The 23090-nt window shown below is 43.4% G+C and overlaps 2 protein-coding genes across 7 annotated transcripts in view; one reads left to right on the forward strand and one right to left on the reverse strand.

Annotated features, from left to right (window-relative positions):
* Positions 1–12049, reverse strand: part of SNX5 (sorting nexin 5) — a 37463-nt gene extending 25414 nt beyond the window's left edge. Inside the window, exon 1 of one of the 3 annotated variants that reach the window (XM_038396286.2) lies at positions 11769–12049. In XM_038396286.2, the coding sequence (XP_038252214.1) occupies positions 11769–11807 (39 nt within the window). In that variant the 5' untranslated portion in view covers positions 11808–12049. Of the gene's footprint in view, positions 1–6701; positions 6757–11768 lie in introns of those variants that run through there. The other 2 variants (XM_043512146.1, XM_038396285.2) reach the window with 2 other exon arrangements.
* Positions 12050–12244: 195 nt separating this feature from the next.
* On the forward strand, positions 12245–21736 carry MGME1 (mitochondrial genome maintenance exonuclease 1). Of its 4 annotated transcripts, XM_043512147.1 has the most exons (6): positions 12307–12342; positions 15465–15646; positions 15982–16591; positions 18029–18251; positions 18857–18989; positions 20325–21736. In XM_043512147.1, exons 3-6 carry the CDS (start codon positions 16066–16068, stop codon positions 20472–20474), a joined length of 1032 nt encoding a protein of 343 aa, XP_043368082.1. In that variant the 5' UTR covers positions 12307–12342; positions 15465–15646; positions 15982–16065; the 3' UTR covers positions 20475–21736. The 4 variants fall into 4 exon arrangements, with proteins under 4 accessions (XP_038253877.1, XP_043368082.1, XP_043368083.1 ...); XM_038397949.2 differs by lacking the exon at positions 15465–15646 and having other exon boundaries at positions 12245–12342; XM_043512148.1 differs by lacking the exons at positions 12307–12342; positions 15465–15646 and adding an exon at positions 12484–13387.
* The last annotated feature ends 1354 nt before the right edge of the window (positions 21737–23090 follow it).

Genomic DNA, 23090 nt, shown 5'->3' on the forward strand with positions numbered 1-23090 from the left:
AGTCAGCTTAAGAGTAGGAGATAGCACATTTGTCATGTAGGTAGGTAACTTTGGAACTAAACCGAGGAACACTCATCTTGGACATCCCACTGTCTTTCAGCCCACAAGCTCCCAGCTGTGGGAGGCTTTGAGGACACTCAATGTCTGTCAGCACAGCCAATTTCCTAGAAACCAGAAACTTCATCCTTATGGACTGGAGCACAGAGAAGAGGAAGGGATCACGCTAGATCAGTGGCTCTCAACCTTTCCAAACTACTGTACCCCTTTCAGGAGTCTCATTTGTCTTGTTTACCCCCAAATTTCACTTCACTTTACTTGTTTACAAAATAAGACAAAAATACAAGTGTCAGCCACTATTACTGAAAAATTGCTTTCTTTCTCATTTATACCATATTATAAAATAAATCAATTGGGATATAAATATTGTACTTACATTTCAGTGTTTAGTACACAGAGCAGTATAAACAAGTCACAGTGTGAAATTTTAGTTTGTAAAGACTTTGCTAGTGTTGTTTCTATAGCCTCTTGTAAAACTGGGCAGATATCTAGGAGGAGCTGATATACCCCCTCAAAAACCCCTGCATACCCCCAGGAGTATGGTGAAGAACCACTGGATAAACCAGTTTCATTATCCTGGGAAGGGTCCACTGGAAATCAGAGAAGAGGGAAGCAAGGGTTGAGACTATGCAGTCTATTTTATATGCCTCCCCCCATTACAATATTGGGCACATCACAATCTTTAGAGCATTGTGTCTTACAACACTGCCGAGTTCAGCAGCGCTATTCTCCCCATTGCACATGTGGGAAACTGAGGCACAGGTACACGAAGGGCTAGATTGACAAAGATGGAGGCTTGGTGATGCTCAGCATTGCCACACTTCACTTTTAGGTGCTTGTGAATCTCAATGATTTTTCTAAAGCCTGAGTTTGGTGCCTAGGACCCCTTCACAAGGGATGGGGAGAGACAGGCACTTCAGAATGGGGTTCACAAAAACCAGCATGCTAGGTGACTTGCTGTCTAAACTAGCCAATAGGACTCACCCCTTTCCCTGGGATATCTGAAGCCCCCCAGCCATCCTCTCCTCTCACAGGGTTCAGCACCTAAATCCAGGCTGCAGAGAGAGACCTCCCGCTGCTTGGACTTCTCAGCTGCCAATCCTCTCCTTGTGTTAAACAGCTATACCATTTTTGCAAGAAGTTTTTTTTTGTGGGGGGTGGAGGAAGAAGTAAGAGCAGGGAAGACCTCTCTCATCAACTTCTAGCCCAGTGATTGGGATACTCCCCTGGAGCAGAGACACCACCAGTTCCAGTCTCCCCCTCTTGTGGGGGGTGGGGGGAGATGGGATTTTAAAAAGGGCTTTGTCACCTCTCAGGCGAGTGCTCTAAGCAGTAGGCTAGGAGATAGTCTGATGTGGGGATCCCTCAGTCTCTCCTGTTGAAGCTATTCTTGTGGATAAATAATGAATCACTGGGCCAGAGAGAAAAGACACCCAAGCATAAGAATAACTCTGTACCAAGTGGTTAGAGCCCATTCCTGAAAGGTGGGAGCTCTAGGATCCAGTCCCTCTGCTCCAATGGCTACTTTTAATCACTTTCTCTGCTTGAAGCTGTTCTAGTGTGGAGCTTCCCAAGTCACCCACAGCAAAACATCCCAAACCAAGTAACTCAGGCACTTATCCGAGTAGTGGCAGACCCCTGTTCAAATTTCTTCTTGCCCTCAGGTGGAAGGGTGACTTGAATCAGTGGTCTCCACACACCAGATAAAGATCCTGACCACTGGGCTAAAGGTTCTCAGACCCTAATCCTCCTCCTGCACCTGTTTTGAGTAAGCTCACCTATAGGGGCCCAATTCAGTAAGCCACCTCTAAGCCAATGGCCCAGATCAGGCCCTGCAGTTAAGTTAGGTGGAGAACACCTATGTTTCCCCAGTTTGTGCATTATGGTGGGGCTTAGGCATCAGCCTGCATCTACAAAGACAGAAACAGGCAGACTGGGAACCTTTATGCAAAAATTTAAGCACAGAGGGAGTTCAGGCACCTACGTGGCTCAGCGACAGCTCAGTGGGAGTTTTGTGAATCCCAGTGGGGCTGGATTATAGGATTTAGATGCCTGAAGTGGCAGTTTGGTGCCTAAGTCCTTTTGTGACTAACCCTAAGTGAGTTGCTGACAGTCAAAAAGAGTCTATGGCAAAGCAAGGAAATGAACCCAGGCCGCCTGTGTCCCAGACTAGCACACTAACCACTGGACCATGCTCTCTTAGATGAGAGGCATTCAAGGGAAACACTCTCTTGCCTTCCTAAAGCACCTAGACCCACGTGATTAGTGAATCTTATGTTTGGGGCTGTTCCATGTGTGAGGCCTCTCACAGATGGGACCTCATCATTTTTGCCCTCCAGCAATGAACCATGGGAGCAGGGGTGGAGAAGAGAAAGGAACCTCTCTTGCACCCACTACCCAGAAACAGATAGCGGGAGGGCTCCTCCACCCAGTGAGGCTCTCTCTAGGGAGGGTGGTCAAGAGAGCTGGGAGATATTACTTCTTCACCCATGCAGTGGCACTTTAGGCAGCTGAGTGGGTGGTGGAAGGTGCTGGGGACAGCTCAGCAGGAAAAGTTGCCCAAGGTAGCTGGCTAGTTGCAGGGGAAGCATCTTTGCATGGCCCTGCACGGGAAAGCAGGCTGGAGGATGGAAGTGATTAGTGCTAGTGGGGGCCCATGCTCACCTCCCCTTGCTACTGTGCTCTTGTTTCCTCCTCATCTTCAGCATGCTGCAATCTAGTAGAGGGAACGGCAGGTGGGGAGGCAGACGCCACCTGTCACCCTGCAGAGTGCCCTCTAGCAAGAGGGGCAGAGTTAAGGTTGCTTAGATGCCTTGATTATGAATTTCTATGCTTTCAAGAGTTTGGATATTTTGAACAACTGAATTTCTTGGATTTAATGATTGTTTCGATACAGAGGGTTCATAAATTTATCCAGAAGTAGTGATATGTTCCCTCAGCTCTGACTCCAGCTTATACTCATTTGTCTGGAAACCAAGTTTAAAAAAAAAAACAAAAAAAACGACAACTGGTACCATCAAGAGCAAGTGAGGCTCCCGAAGTCAAATGCATTTGCCTACCATAGCTGCAAATTCAGTCTTTAAGCACCACATGACAAAGTCAAGTGCTTTCAGCAATCCACTGCGTATAGCTATTGTGCAAGTCCCTGAATTATGTTACTGATTTTATACAGTACTACTTATTTGTAACACTATTTTCCTAATATTAAGGATGCCAAACAATTAGATGTTATCATTTAAGATACTGCAATAGATGATCCCATTGTTTAAATAATGGCTTGGTATGCCAAAGTTTCAAATAACCACATCAGTAAACTTGCTTTGCAGAATTTAGCTACAGCATGTGGACAGTAGCAGTAAGAATATACTTCAGATACTTGTCTCAATATTAAGCATGTGCAAGATTAGGAAATTTAGTTATTAGCTAGGACACTGGAACAAGAGGCAATCACTACTAAAAGTGTAAACAAGAGGTGTCATTTTATGAAGTGGCTTTGCTTTTAACCAGTTATCTTTAAAGCCACCCTTCTTTTCATGCAAAGCAAGATCACTTAATTTCAACAAACTATAGGCTGGCAGCTAGATCTTAGAGATTGTAGCCAAGAAACAAATATGGAACAAGTGTTATGAGCAACGTTTCACAGTTTTATTTCTATTGGACACACTATAGCGCTAGGTTTCAGAGTAGCAGCCGTGTTAGTCTGTAGTCGCAAAAAGAAAAGTAGTACTTATGGCACCTTAGAGACTAACAAATTTATTAGAGCATAAGCTTTCATGAGCTACATCCGTTGCATCCGATGAAGTGAGCTGTAGCTCACGAAAGCTTATGCTCAAATAAATTTGTTAGTCTAAGGTGCCACAAGTCCTCCTTTTCTTTGAGTCTATAGCGCTATGTTCTAGAGTTCTTAACTAGAGAAAAAAAATCTCAGTTCCATTTAATGTCTTTAGATGGAGGTTTTCCTGCATCTAGTCAGGAAAACTTACTCTGAAATATTTTAGAAGGACATCACTAGCAGTAGTCTTAAAACATTAAGTGACCTGCAGATACTAATATAAATAATTAAAAAGCAGGACTACGCTGCATGCTTCAAACACCATGCACCTAGTTTGATTTCCTTTTTGTTTTACTAAAACATGTACTCAAACCTTCATTTACTAGAATATATATACATACAGTACAAAGAAATAGAAGGTTATGCAATATTGTAAATAGTTGTGCAACTGGAATAAAATCAGGACACGCAAAAGTTAATTCCAAAAGCAGCATTAGCTTTGCCACATCAGTCCTGAAATTTTAATGTGTTTTACAAGCAGTCTATTTAGTGAGGCATTTAACCAGAAAAACAGGACCATGCACTACATATGTGCAATGCACAGTAATGCGGATATTAAGGTATTAATAGCAACATTTCCCCATCACAGATTTTAACTGGGGAAGCTTAGAGTTGCAATTACATTAAATTTGTACTTTAAGCAAAGAAACTGAGGGCACGTCTACACAGGGATAAAAGACCCACAGCACAGCCATGGCTGGCCCACATCAGCTGACTCTGGCTCCTGGGGCCAAAAATTGTTGTGTAGACAGTCGGGCTTGGTCTGGTAACCCAAAACTCTAGGACCTTCCACCCTCACAAGGTCCCAGAGCTCAGGCTCCAGCCTGAGCCCAATGTTCACCCAGCAATTTTTCAGCCCTGGAGCCTGAGTCAGCTGACCTAGTCCAGCCACGGGTTTTTTATCCCTGCACAGACATACCCGGAGAGCAAGATGATGTTGCCCCTGTTTAGTGTTACTATTTTAGCCTTATTTGTTAAGCACCTGAGTGAGGTGACTGGACTGAAGGACAAACAGTATACTGATGCATATTTTTCTCCAAGAGAAGTCAGAAGGGCTGTGCCCACATAGTTCTGAAGATATCCCACTATTGTAATTCCACTGATGCTAGCACTAGTGGAAGTAGCATTATTGATGGGCTACCAGTATTTCAGGTTGAACATGATGGCAGAATGCTCCCAGCCAGTGAGATTAAGCTGGTGGATAAAAAGCAATTAAAAAAAAAGGAGGGAGGCCTATTTAAATTGGGGTTTTTGATAAAATATTTGAGGGAAAAACCTATCTAAAGATAAGATACATTATAGATCAAAGTTAATTAAAACTCATCATGGAGTAGCAATTATAAATTCTATAGTCTGAGACAAGAGTCATGTATTTAAGAAAAAAGTTTTGTAAATAAGTTCCAATAGTTCATGGATTAGGGACCCAATTTTATGGGGTTCCACAGACTTCTGTATAGATTTAGGTTAATCTTTCTATCTACCCAATGGGACTCAGTGCTCAATCTAAAAAGATACCACCAGAGACGCAACAGTTTTGCAGTTCTCAAACTGTGGATGTGTGTCTCCCCAGAGGTAACATGCTTGTTAACAGCAAAAATGTTTTAAAATAAATATGTAAAGATGAGACACAGACCTCAACTCTATTATCCTTCTGCAAATTTGTGTACAGAGTCAATCCCTTACCTCCCTCTAAAAGTGCAAAGTTTCAAAAAGTCCAATGAATAGAAGATTGTTGGGGGCAGAATAGATCTGGACAAGGAGAAGTAGTCTGGAGATAAATGTGAAGCAAGGGACATATGCTTGTTTTGTTATAATATTATATGTTTGCTGTTGAAGAAAAAAAAAACAATTTAAATGTCTCATGATGTTCTCCTAATACAGCATGGCAAGAAAAGCCTCCAAATATTGATGATTAACCTGTTGAATTGGAGATAGTTCACCTCCCCAATGACTTCATAAATATCTGCTTCAATTATCTTGGTAAAATGAAATAACTAAACAATCATTCATTTTCTGATATAGCTGTAAAACTAATCTGAAAAATTCTCAAAATAAATCATGGTTTAAAAATGTATAGTGTGTACATTCTAAAAATGAAACCTACATCTGAGTTGTGAAGAATATGTATTAAGGTTACACCAAACCAACAAGAATGCACTTTTATATAGAAAACCATGATTAAATTGAGTCTTCCTGACTAGTGATTTAAATCAAACCCACCCTGAGATTAAGTAAAAAACTCAGAGCCCTTCCATGTACAGAACTGATTTAATAGCAACAGAACAGGACCGAGTCTCATTTCGCAGCAGCTCAGGTGGAGGTTTGAGACTCTCCATCCTGTCATCAGCACTGAGAATTGAGGGTATCGCAGCACTGAATCCCTGGCTTACAACACACGGGCAGATCTGCAGGCAGGACAGAACCATTAAGCAATAAGGGTATTGACTACAGTAAACGTCCAACCAGACATGCCATAGAGGCTATGGATCTGCTCCAGCTATGCTAGGAGTTGTGCAATAGGTGCAACAATCCTAAACCCTACAGATGTTTGCGGAAATGCTGTGTGGATGGTGCATGGTCATCATTTGTGTTTCAGTTCTCCAACCTCAGAGAATGGGTCAGGAACTGCCCGCAATCAACGATGACAGCCAGCCTCTTTAGGCAGAACCAATTCAAGCACTACTACAGTCAAACTCAGGTCCTAGGGTTCCGGCCTTATAACTGGTTCATACAATGAAGCTCCCTTCCACTGCACATGAAAATGTGATGCAGCTAGCATCACGCAGGGAGAAAGCTGCTGAGTATGGCTTACCTGTCCTCCCTTCCTCTCAGCAACACAGGTCCCAGTAGCCTCATCTACCAGCAGTGCTCTCTACAGGTGGAACAGAATTTAAAAAAAAAAAACAACACACTCATTTCCCCCAGAAAAGTCCTAGAAGCAGCAGCAACCAGGAGAAGGAAGCAATTCTTTAGTCTCCAGGAGCAGCACTGTTCTTGGACTGTTAGTTCTCCTAGCAGGAGCCATCATTGTACTATCTGAGCCCCAAGTCACTTTCCCTCTGACACCTGCCACTTACATCCTCCACCAGTATCAACCCAGGGCATCAGGGGACTGGAATCAATCCACTTGTCCTAGAAAGGTCACCTAAGAGCACCTAGGGCATTAAAGTGTACCCAAAAGGACTAAGCCTGCTAATACCCATGACCATCACACTTGCACCACCACACTACTGTTCAAGTACTATCCCCATAATTTAAGCCATCAGTTCTCAGCCAGGGGTCTGGGACTCCCAGTGGGGCTGCAAGCAGGGCTGACTCACTCACTGGGGCCCAGGGCAAAAAGCTGAAGCTCCAGGCCCCGAGCCCCACCAGATGTGATAGAAGCTAAAGCCTGAGCAGCTTAGCTTTGCTAAGCCACCTGTGGCATGGGGCCCCAGGCAATTGCTACCTTCCAACACCAGCCCTGGCTTTTATATGCAGAAAAACAGTTGTGTCACAGGTGGTGCATGGAGTTTTTATAGCATGTTGGGGGGGACCTCAGAAAGAAAATGGTTGAGAAGCCCTGATCTAAACAATACAGTAACTGGTTGTGTAGCATGCTTTGCCTTCTATTTAGGGCTTATTTTGAAGTGCAATGTACTAGCAGGACTAATTGAACAGCAGAATATAGTCAGTTTCACTGGTACTTGCTAAATATATTCATGTTCTAATATTTGACCAGCTATAGAGCTGTTTGAGTTCTGTAGGACAGTATTTATCAGATAAATCTGTAAGTACTGGTGAAGTTTGTCAAGCGAGTGACTTGAGTCAAGTCACTCCTAAAGTATTGTATCCATTCCTTTCCTGGCTTCACACCACTTTTCCTTCCTCTAATAGATCATGCTGTCCTTTGCATTCAGTTTCCTGTTCTCTTGATTCTACTCCTCCCCACCCCACACATACCCCTCCTTCTTTCCACATGTTCTGTTTTCTACTTTTGCTGCTCCTTTCCTCTGCTTTGAAAAGTGTGCTGAGAGAGTGGGCAAATGTATGCCTATCCCACACAGATCCATCCTCACAGGGGTCTTGGAAATAGTTAGCCACTTGATATCGCACGGACTAGCCACAGGACCAATGCAAAGTTGGGCGGGAGCGGGCACTGTCTGGAAAAAGCCAGCTTTTTATCAGCTACTGGAAAAAAGTAGAGTTAGAATTCCTACCAGTGTGTTGCACCTGGACCCTGCCTAGGGATTGGTATATCAGCCTCTTGCCACTAGGTGTCACATGTTTGAAGCCAACCCAACTCCCGGGGAAAGGAACACACTTTTCTCCCATTCCCCAATCGCCACCCCCTTCCAGATCTTCCTGACTGCTATGAAGGTTGGCAGTGCTGTCCACTACTCTAACACTCCCTCAGCTTTCTAGCTTTTGCAGGGAGCATCTCCAGTACCTTACCCCTCACCCGCATCTGTTTTGGGATCTTCTTCCCCAGTAAATAATTCCACTACCTGCTGAGACTGTTTAGGTTAGCTTAACTATGTCACCAGGGATGTGGATTTTTCACACCCATTAGCAACTTAACTGAGTCAACTTAAATTTTATTTAGGCCTGGCCTTAAGTCACTCTGGGGAAGTCACCACTCCATCCTCAGCCTCCTTGAAACCAGGAGTCTAAAGAAAGAGGAGGTTTGATTTCCCCGCTGGATGACAGACTTGTAAGTTCCTGGGGAGGCCACCTGCTCCAACTCTACCATTTTGCCATTTCTAGACACCTTCTGGATTTTTAATAACTTTAAGCAGCTTGCCACTTAAGTTTGTTTTTAAATCTCTACCTTTTCACTTTGCTTTCCCCAAGCTAGACCAGCACACCACCCCTCCCAGTCCTTTCCCACCTCCAACCTATCCTACTCACACCCTGACCCCCTTCCATCACAGTGTAAAAACACATGGTCTCAACTCCCACCAAGAAGCTTAGCTTATGAAGCAGAGGTCAGACACCCATCCTGCTTGATAGTTAGGGCCCAAAGACATTAAACAAAAGCTTAGATTCTGCTTGTTCTTGAAAGTACTTACCTAATCCCTGAGCCACAATTGGAAGGTTATACAAGTGTAATCAGCACAGTTGCTTCCCTGACCCTGCAATAGCTTGAAACAGTGACTGAAATGCTGCTTCCCACTAAGTGCACTGGGATGTTAATGCTACTTTAATGTCAGCATAACCATTTAATTACAGGTTTCAACAGACTGGGAGAAGAGACCAGAAGTGAAATCCACAAAGAAAGAAACAGAGGGAAGACAGAGGGAGTAGGAACATCTGTGGTCCTAAAAGACAGCCAATCTTCTGACTACATAGTGCTCCTTCTAGATGAAATATTGATATAAAAGCAGCAAAAGAAGTTACTACACTGAGACCATGCTCTGTCTACCCTTGATGTTCACGCAAGTCTCTCAAAGACCCCCAGGGAAACTCCATCACAGATTGAAGGCTGGGAGGTATTGTAATTTTAAGTTTATTCCTGACCCAGAGCCCATAAGAACTCTGTCCTCCCCACAACCCAGCTGAAAGGGACTTTGTCTACAGTGATGTAGAGAAGGCTTTCTAGTCCTTTTAAGACAATTTCATTGAGCTAACAGCTGAAGAAAGCACCACTTTTGTCCATGCCAATAATCTCAGTGTACTGCAAGAGAGCTTCTGAGAAGTTATTTAACTTCTGCTTTCCTCTACATGTTCTAAACAGAAGGTGTCATTTTAGAACAGAAGTACACAAGGGAAGTCAAGGGAGACTTCATGGTTGCTGCGAAGTGTATTACAAAAATATGTGCAGGTTCTAGTTTTCCTCATTTTTACGAGAGCATTTAAATTTAAGGTGCCCCTTAAAAGCCACTCTTTTCTAGAGGAAAGTTTCTAAGACTCCAACAGGAGAGACTATCTCAGACATTAATAACTGTCTCCCCTGCCAAACTAGTGATGGTAGTCTGATCTAAGGGCAAGACCACTACATTGTTCAGTGTGCAGAAGTATAGCAAGCATGACAATTTTAAAAGGCAATGCTCCAGTTAAAAGCCACCACAGACACAAAAGTTTACGTTTTGTAACGCCAGCCAAGGGGCTTATTCAATGCTGGGACAGTTTACTGCTATAAACGGACATTCACACAGCCATTTTTCCAAGATATTAGACAAGCTAACACTAACTAGTGCTAGCTAAAGAAAGTGTAAAGTGGACTCTGAGTCATGATGGGCTGTGCCAGATAAATATAACTCAATATGTTTCTATTTTAAATTAATTTGAATTGGCACAACACCATTAGAAGTCTGCATGTCGCGGCAGATACCACACTAAGCTAATATCAGTCATTTCTATGATGATGGTGAGCATTCTGTCCTCCCACAAGAGCTCTAACATGCCAAGTCCCTTAGGGCTCACTGCTCCAAGATAGCAAGATACAACCATTAAAAGAAAACTATCAACATGGACTGTGATTAAGGACATGCAGCCTGTGTTTCATCTAGAAATCATGGCGGTCTCACAGGTAATAGCATGACTCTGCGAGACTGGATCATGAAAGAAGATCAGCTGTCTGAAACTGACTCCAGAAAAGACTGAAGCAATGCTAACTGGAACAGGTAATCTTGTTTGAGCACCAGCAGTTTATATGCATTACCTGAACTTTCAATTATTTGTTCAGTACTTCCATGAAACATTCAATATAGTTTATTTTGACATTTTGATCCCTTTTAAGGCTACTGCTATTTCTGCCCTTTGTTTCTCTTCCTTCCCCATCCTCCTTTTTGTTTCACCACCCTTTTTCCTAAATTTGTGCATCACCTCCTTCCTCCCCTCTATTTTATTCCCTGCAACTCACATTTTCCCCAATCCTCTTGCAAGCTTCACTAAGACCCCATCCCTCAATCAGTCTGTTAAAATGATCAGCAGTTAAGTAGTGCTGACATAAGCTTTAGAGTTCAAATTCAAAGAGCTTAATGGGAGCTGGGAGAAATTTACTCCCCACCATCATTATTTTAGCTGCCTGCAGACTCAGGAAGACAACAGTACATCATTAGACTTTGATCACATCCAGAAAGTTCTCTTTGCAACCATTAAGGCTAGACAGACCAAGTCAGCCATATAAGTAGACAGAGGCCAGCAGATCCTGCCCACAGGTCAGGTATTTGGCTTAAGGCATACTGTTTTCGTGCCCTGACGCACTCCCTTGGTACTTCGCTGGAGCTGTGGGTATTAAGCTGATGTTGCCTTTTCCTCCCTACTGTATAAACACAAAATCCTAGAGTACAGGGAGCATTTTGTTTAAGGCACTTGGGGTGTCAGCTTTCAAAGAAACTGAAGTCACTCAGCAGTTCCAGGAGAGCTGTCCTGCATTGCCTCCGCAGCTGGCTAGGGTCTGTAGTCACGGTGCCCCGGGGAGGGGCCATGGGGGTGTTAGTTACAGCACCAGCCCTGCTTCAGGGGTGCAGACACCGGCACAGCCAAGACACACGCACCCCCCAGGGGAATTTAAAGCAGGGGGCAGGCAGCAGCGGAGCAGGGAGTGGAGACGGGGACAGGGCAGAGAGCACAGCACAAGGGGGAGGCAAGCACCAGATCTACCCCCGGGCAGAGCCCAGCCAGGGGCTGCAGGACGGGCAGCCAGCCCCACCGGTGGTGGGGGGGGGGGGGTCATCCGCCCCCCCCCCCAGCAGGGGGGGGCTCAGCCAGCTGCCCCTTGGCAAGGAATAGGGATGTTGGGGGTCACAGCCCCACGGGGGGGGAGGAGGATCCAGCCTGGATGGGGGGGATGAAGCGGCCCCACGGGAGAGTGAGCCGAGGGGGGGAGGTCTCAGCCCCCAGGGAGGGGGAAGCAGCCTCGAGGGGGGGCCCCACAGCAACACCCCCCTCGTACCTGCCTCCTCTCCGCCGCCTCCTCGGGCAGCGCAGCCATAGCGCCCGCCGCTCCTCGTCCACAGCCGCCCTCTTCCCTCAGCGCCCGCGGCGGCTCATATGGGCTCAGGCCACCTGACCCACGCGAGCGGGGCCGGGCGCCGCCTCCTCAGCGCCTCCCCCACCTTCCCAGCAGCACGCGCGCGGCCCACCATAGAGACCTCAACGCGTTTCCCAGAAGGGGGAGCACGCGCCGGGCGTGGGGAGGCCATTTTGGCTCCGGGCGGGAAAGCCCAGTTAGGCATGTACGCTCGGCGACCCTGCCCTTAGTTCAGAGGGCGGCTTGGGAAGTCTCCGTCACGTGTTCACACCCCCCCCTCCTATCACAACTGTAACCTCCCGCTGACGTAATTCTCAACCGCCGAGCTCCGCGCCGAGGAGGGAGGCGAAATGCATTGTGGGCGTTGTAGTTCTCCGGATCAACGAGCTGTACAGCCGATAGGCTGAGGGAAGGGGGCAGAGAACTACAAATCCCGAGAGGCGGCGCGCCGTCCCGGCGGGAAGGTAGTGGCGGGCCGGGGGCTGAGTGAGCGGAGGTAACGGTCTTAACGGCTGGAGGGAGGGCGTTCGGATAGGGAGCGGGGCAAGGGCCCCGAGTCCGGTAAGAGAGACGGGTTCGGCTGGGCTGAGCCGTGTCCCCCTCTGGCCGGGCCCCCGGTGGGAGAGCTGCCCCAAGCCGCGTGGAGACAGAGCTCTCCTCAGGGAAGGAGGCACTGTCCTAATAGCATCCAGTGCTCTTCACCCCGGCCCTCCCAGCGCTTTGCAAAGGAGGACAGCGCCATCATTCCCCACTTCATAGATGGGGAAACTGAGGCACGGAGCCGGGAAGGTGACTTGGCCATGGCCACCCGGCAGCCCACTGGCAGAGCTGGGGACAGAACCGAGATCTCCCGTGTCCCAGTTTGCTGTTGTAGGCACCAGGCTAGGCTGCCTCACTGTAACACGCATCGCCGGAGAGACGTTTTAACTTTCTCTGTTAAAGTCAACATCCAGGAAGGGGGACTCTCACCCCAATGTAGTGAAAACTGGCAGCACGTGTTGCCTAGTGGTTAGAGCACTCGACTGCTCAGGGATCTTGGGCAAGTAACTTTGCTTTTGTGCCTCAGTTTCCCCATTTGTGACATGGGGGTAATGTTACTGACATTCTTTATAAAGGGCTTTGAGCACTATGGATGAAAAGTACACTATCAGAACTAGATACTACAGTTATAAATAAGTTAAGTAATGCTTATTGCAGTTACCAGGTGAAAGCAGTGACTTGTATTTGCCATCCAGTAGGTAGCAGTCTTCTTGGCATATGTGCAACTCTAAGGCATGTGACTAGGATTTATCACTGAATTTGAAGGAGTAAGACTAGATTTTTTTTTTTAAATTGTCTCTGTACAGCGAGTGTAGGCAAAGTTTAATTTTCCTTTGTAAGTGATCATGGGTTCTTTACATACAAACATCATGTGATTCAGGGCATAGAGCTTAGTATTCTCCTCCATAAAAACTCAAGAATGTCCTTTAGTTTGTATTCGTCATAAGACTTTCTTCTGTATGTCAGCCATGAGAGGTCAAGGGGCACGTGCATGCTAGCAGATAGGTTATAAATTTCCCCCAATCCCTAAAATTGGTCGTGTGAACAAGGGAGAACAGATTATCTCCCTACCCAGATTTTTGTAATGAAACAATGCTTCCCTGAAATAACTTGCTTCTGGAAACGAAGGCTGACCTTTAGATATCAATTTGCTATGCTCACCCCTTCAAATCATTTCATACACAAGGTAGTATATTTTGACAGACTTTAGAATTGATACCTCTTTCATAATTTACAAACATCACTCCTTATTCTTTGTCTAGCAAGTAGCAAATTATGACAGGTAACTGACCTAAATCAGAGACTAGAATAATTCTATTAAAAATGAAGAGTGGTCAACAGGATTAAAGAAGAGTACCTATTGGCAAGAACAGATTGTTTTAACCAATTCTCTATTGGTTAAGCTTCTGTTCAGTGATAGCAAACATGAAATGTAAGGCTCACAAGAAGCCCAAGGTGGACTGACTTTATAATTGTGTCTGAGAAGAACTGAAACTGATGTGTACTTAATGCAAACTACAGTACTTCTTTACACTACCAAAAGAATAAATATTACTAAAAAGAAGGGATCAAGCCCCTACTGTAGGAAGAGCAAAACTGGAGAAAAACATCCTGCCAACAAGTAAAAATGAGGAGAAGTAATAAAAAAATTGATATTCAGGTTTTACTCAAAGCTTGTGCAATTAATTTCAATGAGATTGAACTGGGCAGAATTGAGCCCATTACATAAAATCAATCTACATGGTTACTACTCATGATCTAATTTTGGCAATAGTTGCACACTTTGTCTTAGTAAGAAAATGATTGGCATGGATTGGTTTGCCCTTTCCTACTACACCTGCCTGCTCTATTCTTGTGTGCAGGCAGGAAACTAAACTTCACAAGAGTCTGTCAGGATGCTCAGAGCAAGATTAATGTCAATTTCCCATTGTTGCACACTGGAAAAGAGCTAGCAGATAGAAGAGGACATGGCAAACATAAAAATTAGGATTGTGTTGTGTCCTTTTTTTTTTTTTTAAGTAGTTCAAGATTTTGGCTTATCCCTTTATGCTTTGATACTGTCATCTCTGCTATACAAATGTAATAGGGAAATTGTATATTTTGGTATTCAAAATATCTTAGTATTAGGAAAGGTTTCCTTTTTAAAAGTACTTTGTTTTTATGCTAAACCAGTTATGATTTATTTTTCATTTCCACTACATACCTTATGGTTTCCCAAAGGGGTTAACTTGCATTATACAAACAAGTGCAAACAATTCTGGGATGCAACAGCTTGTATTGTGGTGTTTTGTTTTTCCTCTCTCTTTTATAGTCCACGACGTAATCCTAAAATTACTAGCAATTCCCTTGATGAATTGCTAGTAAGGGAAGCACCTTAACTGGGATTGCAATAAGGTCCTTTGTCACTAGGATTGCTCCATCTACTAAGCTATAAGCGCTTTTGGGCACAGATCTTGCCAGTTCTGTGAGCCCCATTGACTTCATCGGGACTCTGTATGAGCACAGGGATGGCCCTGTCTAGAATCATTTATAAGATCAAGACCTTTTTTTTTTTTTTCCCCTAGTACTCCTACTGTTTGAACAGCATGTGGAGTGTTTGAGAAATGCAGTGAATTAAATGAAAAATACTGAAGTGTTTCAAGAACAAAGCAGTCATGTTAGCTTGTAATACATATTGCCTGCATGTTTTATTTGCAAAACATGGAATGAAGTAACTTTGATTGCTGAGTGGATAGTTCTCAGTAGAAGGAAACTAAGGCCCTAATAGTGCAAAGACTTGTGCCTATGTTTAATTTTAAGCATACTAGGAAATGGTTCTTTCAATGCAGCTGCTCAGGATCAGAACCAAAAATTGCAACTACAACATACTTTTCAGAGCCAGGCTATAAACTAGACTATCTTGGTCTGCAGCTTCTATTAAAGAAATATCCTAAAGTGTCTTAGCTTAAAAATAGGACTTGTTTTATTCTCAGTTAGGAAAAAGATCTAAATTTTTAATTTAAAATATATATTTTCCAAAACAGCTTAAACTGGTATTTGAAGATTTCAAATATTTTTAGTTTATTTCCCTTCTCTTAGGCTTCTCCAAGTCTCTCCAGATTCTAGGCTGTACATAAAACTACTGGCTGCTTTCTCACACGTACAGAGAACAAACACATCCCCACCATTCCTGAAGAGCTCATCTTCCCTCTCTAGTCAGTTAATTCTACTCCAGGGACTTGCTTCTGTCTAGCCCATGTAGCTTGTCTTTCTCCCTGCATGTAGTATCATCTTCTCTGTACCTTCCTACAGTTTTGCTACTGTAAGAGGCAGAGCCTTCTGCACTGCAGCTTATCCCACTTGCAACAGCCTTCTTTTATCTCTCCACCTCATTTCAAATCAGAAAGTTTTCCTCTTGTCTATACCTCTTATTTTATCTTTCCATCTGCTATTATTTCTCACTATTACAGTTTTGTTTAACTCAAAGTGGTTGAAGTTCAGTTAATATGAAAGGCACTAATGAATACTGTGCAGCTTTAATTTGTAAAGGGAGATGATAGCTTGATGATACTAAAGTGCAGTAACTCTTCAAATCATGGAAATTCTTTTTCTACAGTAGGAAATTATGGAAGGTTATGAATGCTCCTAACAGAAGAAAGAAAACTGTTTGTTTAACCATCTGTAAATACTGCTTCAGGGAATGAAATCCCTCAAGCTATTTACCAGAAAATCTGGGAGACTAAAAATGCTGTTGACAGAACATTTTTGCAAAAATCAAGTCCCACGTATGTGCCTGTGTATCTCCTCCTACCTTTGTAGCAAGAAGAAAAAAGAGAATGGTTATGAACAAGTTGACCAAGAAAGATACATGAACTTGGTCCGTTCTGTCACATCTTCCAAAGCCAGCCCCCCGACACCAGAAACATTGTTTGAAGAAGATAATCTGATATACGGACCAGTGAGTAAGTTTAAGCCTCCAGTTAAGGATGTTGAAGCAAAAATTCCAAAAAACTGGGTCCCTCTGATAAACTCCAATAAGAGAGCTTTGCCTCCAAACAGTGATGGAAAGCACCTGCTGAAAATCAGTTTACAAAAGCACAAGGTGCCCAGTGTGACGAGTGTTCTTCAGCAGACCATGCCTTTGGACCAGGCATTCTATCTGAAGAGGTGGAAGCAGCGGATGATTCTGGAACTTGGAAAAGATGGTTTTGCAGAATATACTAAAAGTAAGTCTAACCAAAGTGCTTCTAAAAATAATGGGCCGTGCTCAATAGCATAGCTGCTGGATCTGGCCCTAGAAGACACACACTTTGCATATCCATATAGCAGCGTCCATTTCAGAATCCCAAAGCACTTTACAAGAATGCCTGGTATTAATGGACCACATTTTGAGGCCTTCCCTGATTGCTTATTCAGGGACACTCCCGTTGAGTACAAGAACCACAGGGGTGGACCAATAACCTAATAGTACTTAATGGTAAAATGGGATTAGAATTGAGGAGTTCCTTCCTCCAACCCCCATTATTTTGGTAGCACTTGCTAGAATCTGCAACAGGTTGATACTTCCCACCTGATTTATGGAGTTTGACTAGCACTTCTACAGATAGTAGTTTTTTTTTTGTTTTAAATGTTTGGGAATAAAGTGGCTCACTGCACTACATAACTGATTGTCTGAGGGTCATGGGACACCCAGAATTTTTGAATAACTGTAGATGACAGTTCTGGAGACTTTGATATTTGCATTCGGGAACCCAGACATGGAGTGCAAACTTCAAAACCTGCTGGCCAGCTATCTGATTATAGACCACTGGCTGTCTCAACAGGTCTGAGGCTCCGAATCTTTGGTCCTGCTGTGTGCTCCAAACCAACCAGCATTTGGGCAGCCACATGGCTTGCTTGATATACTGAAGTCCTTAACTTTATATGTGAATTCCAAGTTTTTCCTGTGAAGTCTGAGTGCATATCAGGTCTTTAATTCATAAAGACTGTCAACTGATTTTTCCCCATGCTCAGTGCGGCTAAGGCATCCTAGTCCTGCTGAAATGCCCAATCTTGGGGGTGCTGGCTAGCTGTTGTTATACTTAGAGCTTGGTTAATAGTTTGAAACGTCTTACATAAATTTTTGCTCAACTGAAAAGCTGAATTTGCTGTATTCACACTCAGTTTGTGTTCTTGAATATTTTCATGAACAAACAAACATACTAGCAAGAACGTTCTACAGAAACAGCACATTTTAAGCAGCTATCATTCCTAACTCAAACCTTATCCTAAGAGTTATGTTCCGTCAGGTAGCAGATGCATCCAATTAAAACCAACCATCACAGCTTTGATATCAAATACAATGAACTGCTCAAAAACATTCTACAGGCCAACACTGATTTATGGAAATTGTATGGCAAATATGTTTGACTAAAGAATAAATCTGACTACATTGTAAATTGCTCTGGGACAATTCATGAACACAGGCTAATTTAGATTAATACCTTAAATAATTCCATTATTTGTTCCCTTCCCCTTCCTATACCCTTGAAGCTGTTTCAGCACCAAAATGGGGCTGATTTTAGAGTCTCAACTATATAGTAGTTTAAAATATTTATCCCATATATGAGCATTGCTTATTAAGAAAGGGGTTTTAAAGATCTTTTTTCTGTCATCTTTCATAGAAATCTTCTTTCAAGGAAAATTATTCCATGCAGCTTTGGAATCTGTCTTTTTGTCTGAAGAGGTCCCGTTGAAGGAGCAGGAAAAAGATACCACTGTCTCTGGTTACTTAGCCAGTGTACAGCATGTTCTGAGAGACATCAGTGGAGTAAAAGCTCTTGAAAGTGCAGTTCATCATGAAACTCTTCACTATTCAGGCCTTGTAGATTGTGTGGCTGAGTATCGGTGAGATGCTGGTTCTTTGTTATATCCCACTGTGTTTTATATGACTTTGGTGAGCAACAGCTGGCTTATGGGCCAGATCTGATCTATTTGATGTTATGTGGTTCAGATGGTAGGACACGTCGCGTAGCAGCTGGGAGGTTGAGTGGACTGGGGGAGGAAGCCAGAGAGACTGCAAAGCTGAAGAGGCATCAAAGCAACAGCACCAGGGATGGAACAGGGGAGGTCAGGCAGGTTCAGGATGAGAACTAGGAGAGAAAGAGGGGAGATCACAGATTGCCCTGCTAACAGCAGTGCTGCTATTCTTTTAGCGAGCAATCTCTGCATACCATTGGAGTGCCACATTAGCACGAAAGAGCTAAGTGAACCAAAGTGATGTCATTTAGAACTGCCACTGGTATTTATACTTATTAGTCCCTGGATCTAATCCAGCTTGTGCAGAAGGAGTTCATAACTCAGGCTGGCACCAGCAACATGATGATGATAATTGACACATCATCAGCAGGAAACAGGAGAAATAAAGTGTTTGACTTGCATATCTGATGTCACTTTTTTTCCATTAGCACGAAGTTTAACTAAAATACTCCTCTTTTTGCTTGGTTTTACAGAGGCCAGTTGTGTGTGATTGACTGGAAGACTTCAGAGAAATCAAAGCCATATCTCCGGAACACATTTGACAACCCACTACAGGTTGCAGCATATACCGGAGCCATAAACCATGATGCTAATTATGACTTCCAGGTCAGTAGGCCTACTACCTGCTGAGACAAACAACAGTGCTCACAACAACTTCATTTTCCCCACTCGCGTCCTCTAGTCACCCTCTATCCAATATAAACTGCAGCTAGCATTTACACACTTGCACCTGTCCCAATCTAAGTTAATTCCACCATAATTGCTGCTCCTGCTGCCTCCCTTGGTCAGCAGTATGTTGTCAGTGTACTCAAGGAACTTTCCACTCATCAGGCCCTTAGCAAATGGCACAGCTGTTGAGAAGTGCTGAGCTCCCAAATCTCCCAACTGAACTTATTGGGAGCTACAGGTGCACAGCCCTACAGAAAGTCAGACCCTAATGTAGCAAGACAGTTTACAGTGAAAACATAGCACGTGGCAACGCACAGTGGGGGAGAAGAACCATCCAGCTCCATGCCACTTTGCGTGAGCATGGCATGTGAAAGGGGAGGAGAGGAATCAAACTCGAGAGCAGGCAGACAAGGAAATGAGCTAGCAACAAGCACCCCTCATTGCCTCCTAGAAGAGTGCCTTACTCCACTGGCAATTGAATGGATGTGGTTAAATGCCCTCCTTAAACTATCCGGGAACATTACTCCATTCCTTGGCAGTGAAGGGAAGTGGTGCCCATTACTCAACAGCTGAGGAAGGGATGTGTGTTTATAGACTCCAAAGAGGGTCAGCTTGGCCTGAAGGATGGCAGTTCCTGATTTGGAGAGGAAAGATTAAAGCAGGAGAAAATGACAGGATACCCAAGGCCCTGTCGAGGACTTTCTAGGAAAGGAAAGAAATAGATCAGTTAAACTGAGGACTTGTATAATGCTATGGCAGGATCATTTCATTGAGAAATATAGGAAATAGCTACATGGTTCTGTTCCTTTTTTTTTTAATGGCTCTGATAAGCCAATGATATCACTTTATTCTTCACTGTTAACTTTTTATGTTTTATTTGACAAGTCTGATAGTTAGTGGAACATGCAGAAGGAACCATTTCCTTACAGCCTGATTTGCTGAATGGCATGGGCCTGAATCTGTACTGGCACAAGCAAAAATCTACTCAAAGTCCATGGAAATTTTGTCAATGTCCAGAACACAGGATTAGACCCTTAAGGCCTGATATGTAGGATTGCTGAGCTCCTACAACTCCAAGTCATTGGGCACTTCCACACCTTGGAAAACTGGGCTCCTAGTGCTTTATTGTGAATAACATTGCTTATTAAAGTTAGTGGTTTTTATTTTAGCTTTACATTGATCTACATAGTGGAAATGCAGTTTAATCTTGGGAATAGTCTACTAAACCTGCATATTGATATTGAACAACTAATGTTATGCTTTTCATTCCAGGTTAATTGTGGACTTATTGTGGTTTCTTATAAAGATGGTTCCCCTGCACATCCACATTTCATGGACTCAGATCTGTGCTCTCAGTATTGGAACAAATGGCTCCTGCGCCTTGAAGAATACACAGAGAAGGAAAAAAAACAATTGAATTGAGACAAGTTAGAGGGGTATTATCTGAGCACAGAAGTGAAGCAGGAAGTCCTGAGTTTTAATCTAGTCTCCAATACTGACCCTTTTTGACCTTGGGCAAATCACTTCATATCTCTGCCTCAGTGTCCCATTTGAAAATTGGGTCTAATACTTGCCTACTTCATAGGGGTACAAAGAGGATTTAATGAGCCAACTTAAATTGAGCTGATATTTACATTTTGCAGCAAGCTTTTATAAAACCTGAAATCAATAGAAATGTTCCCACAATTAAAGGAAAAAAATCCAGTTAAGTTTGTGTAAGCAAACTATCACACTCTTGCAGTGTTTGAAACCTAACCCTTGCTGAACTGAGAACATGAAAGTGAAATTGACTCTGAACCAAAGCAAAACTTGCATTGTCAGAGCTGAGTGAAATGCAAACAATAAAAAGCATAGGTAGTGACAAGTAGACTGAATTGTAAACATTTCAGCTCTTGCTAATCTCTCATCTGTTTACAACATATGATTTTTATGTTGACTGTATCCCTTTGAAGGCAGAAAAACTACAAGTGCTAAGAATTCTAATTAAACCTTCATTAAGCAATCACTCAGGATGTTAAGACAAGTTGGTTGCTTTAGCAGACGTGGCCCACAAAAGAGGAGCAGTCTTGCATAGCTGAAGACTACCCCTAAGAACCCCCTAAAACAAGAGGTTGCTCTAACAAGAGGGAGCTCTCCTATAAGTTTCTCTGCCTTCATACAAAGCTGTGTCTCTTACGTAGAGCAAAGTGAGAATGAAACTAAGGCTTTGTATCTTAGCCCCCAATTGGGCAATGAGTCCCATGCAAAGACTCTTGTGCCAACACAGCCCCACTGATTTCACTGGGGTGTTTCATAGACGAAGGGGGCTCACCCATGCAGAACTAATTGCAGGATCAGAACCTTGGGAGGGGGGGCGGGAGAGAGATATATAGTGATGCCCGAATATTTTTCAGAAACCTTAGTCTGTGATTTTGAAATTTAAGAACTGACTATTTTAAGAACTGAAAGCTGCTGCTAGTTCTAAAATAAATAAGTAAAAACAGCAACCATGTCCCTCATGGACTAGAAAGGTATCTTGCTTTCTGTTAATATGTTAAGTTGACCAAATACGTTTATTAATTAATAATTAGTCCTAAAATACAGGAGTCACTTTTGAGACTCATTTCATAAAAACGAGTTTGTAAGAAGGGATAGTAACAAGATAGTGTTGTAAATGTTGAATAAACATTGAGGGGTGGTTCTTAGATGGTGTTGCTTTGTGTATGTGTCAACTTTTCCAATTTGTTTCATTCCTTTGAATCATACACTTGAGCTTTTCTTGTCATCATTCAGGATTACATATTTAAGTACAGCTAATCAATTTTAAAGACTACCAACCAGACAGTACCCGAAAAGGACTGAACAGGTTTGCTTTTGAACAGAAAAAGGGCCATGCTGGGTTAGACTCGTAGTCCATATAGTCCAACAGTTCTCAAACAGTGGGTTGGGACCCCAAAATGGGTCATGACCCTTTTTTTAATGGGGTTGCCAGGGTTGGCATTAGCCTTGCTGGGGCTTGGCGCTGAAGCCCAAACCCGACACCCAGGGCCAAAGCCCGAGACCTTCAGGTTATAGGCCCCCTGCCCGAGACTGAAGCCCTTGGGATTTGGGCCCCCCGCCCAGGGTGGCAGGGCTTGGGCAAGTTTAGGCTTCAGTCCTTCCTCTTGGGGTTGTGTAGTAATTTGTTGTCAGAGGGGGTTTGCGGTACGATGAAGTTTGAGAACCCCTGATGTAGTCCAATATCCTGTCTTTCAACACTGACCAATGCCAGACACTTCAGAGCAAATTAACAGGACAATCAAGTGATCCATCCCCTTATTTTGTATCGAGTTACTGATCCATGAGAGGACCTTCCTTCTTATCCCATGACTGCTTACTTTGCTTAAGAGATTTTGATGTGGGATCTTGTCAAAGGTGTTATGAAAATCCTGGTACCCAATGTCAACCAGATCACTCTTGTTGACACCCTTAAAGAATTCTAATAGATTAGTGAAGCATGATTTTCCTTTACAAAAGCCATGTTCATCTAGCTGTCTGATAATTCTGTTCTTTACTATAGTTTCAACCACTGTGCCTAGTACAGGCTGTTAAGACTAACTTCAGTAGGTGCCAAGATTACATCTAGCACCTTTTTTATAATCAGTGTTGTGTTACCTGTTCTCCAGGCATCTGGTATAGAGACCTATTTAAACAAACAATAGGTTACATACCATAGCTGGTTGTTTTTCAGTTTCGTATTTGAGTTCCTTCAGAACTTTTGGGTGAATCCCATCTGGTCCTGGTGACTTACTACTGTTTAAATTTGTTCCAAAGCCACCTTAATCTGGGACAGTTGATAGGAGCTAGAACTGCGAGTGCTGCTGCACCCCCTCACTTGAAGTGGTTTCCATCATATACAGGGTTTACAGTTTGATTCAATAGCTCTCAGCACCCCCACTATAAAACCTGTTCCAGCACCCCTGGGACCGTTTCTCAGATTTGTCACCTAAAAAGAATGGCTCAAGTGTGGGAATCTCCCTCACATCCTCTGCGGTGAAGACAGATACAAAGAATTAATTT

The sequence above is a fragment of the Dermochelys coriacea genome, chromosome 3 (assembly GCF_009764565.3).
Source record: "Dermochelys coriacea isolate rDerCor1 chromosome 3, rDerCor1.pri.v4, whole genome shotgun sequence".
Classification (NCBI taxonomy): domain Eukaryota; kingdom Metazoa; phylum Chordata; order Testudines; family Dermochelyidae; genus Dermochelys; species Dermochelys coriacea.

What these genes read in the sequence shown, in the direction of transcription:
- MGME1 (XM_038397949.2), top strand. Translation starts at nt 16,066, where the DNA reads ATGAAATCCCTCAAGCTATTTACCAGAAAATCTGGGAGACTAAAAATG. An exon ending in TTTTGCAGAATATACTAAAA is followed by an intron (nt 16,592 to 18,028) that starts GTAAGTCTAACC and finishes CATCTTTCATAG; the next exon opens with AAATCTTCTTTCAAGGAAAA. An exon ending in GATTGTGTGGCTGAGTATCG is followed by an intron (nt 18,252 to 18,856) that starts GTGAGATGCTGG and finishes TTGGTTTTACAG; the next exon opens with AGGCCAGTTGTGTGTGATTG.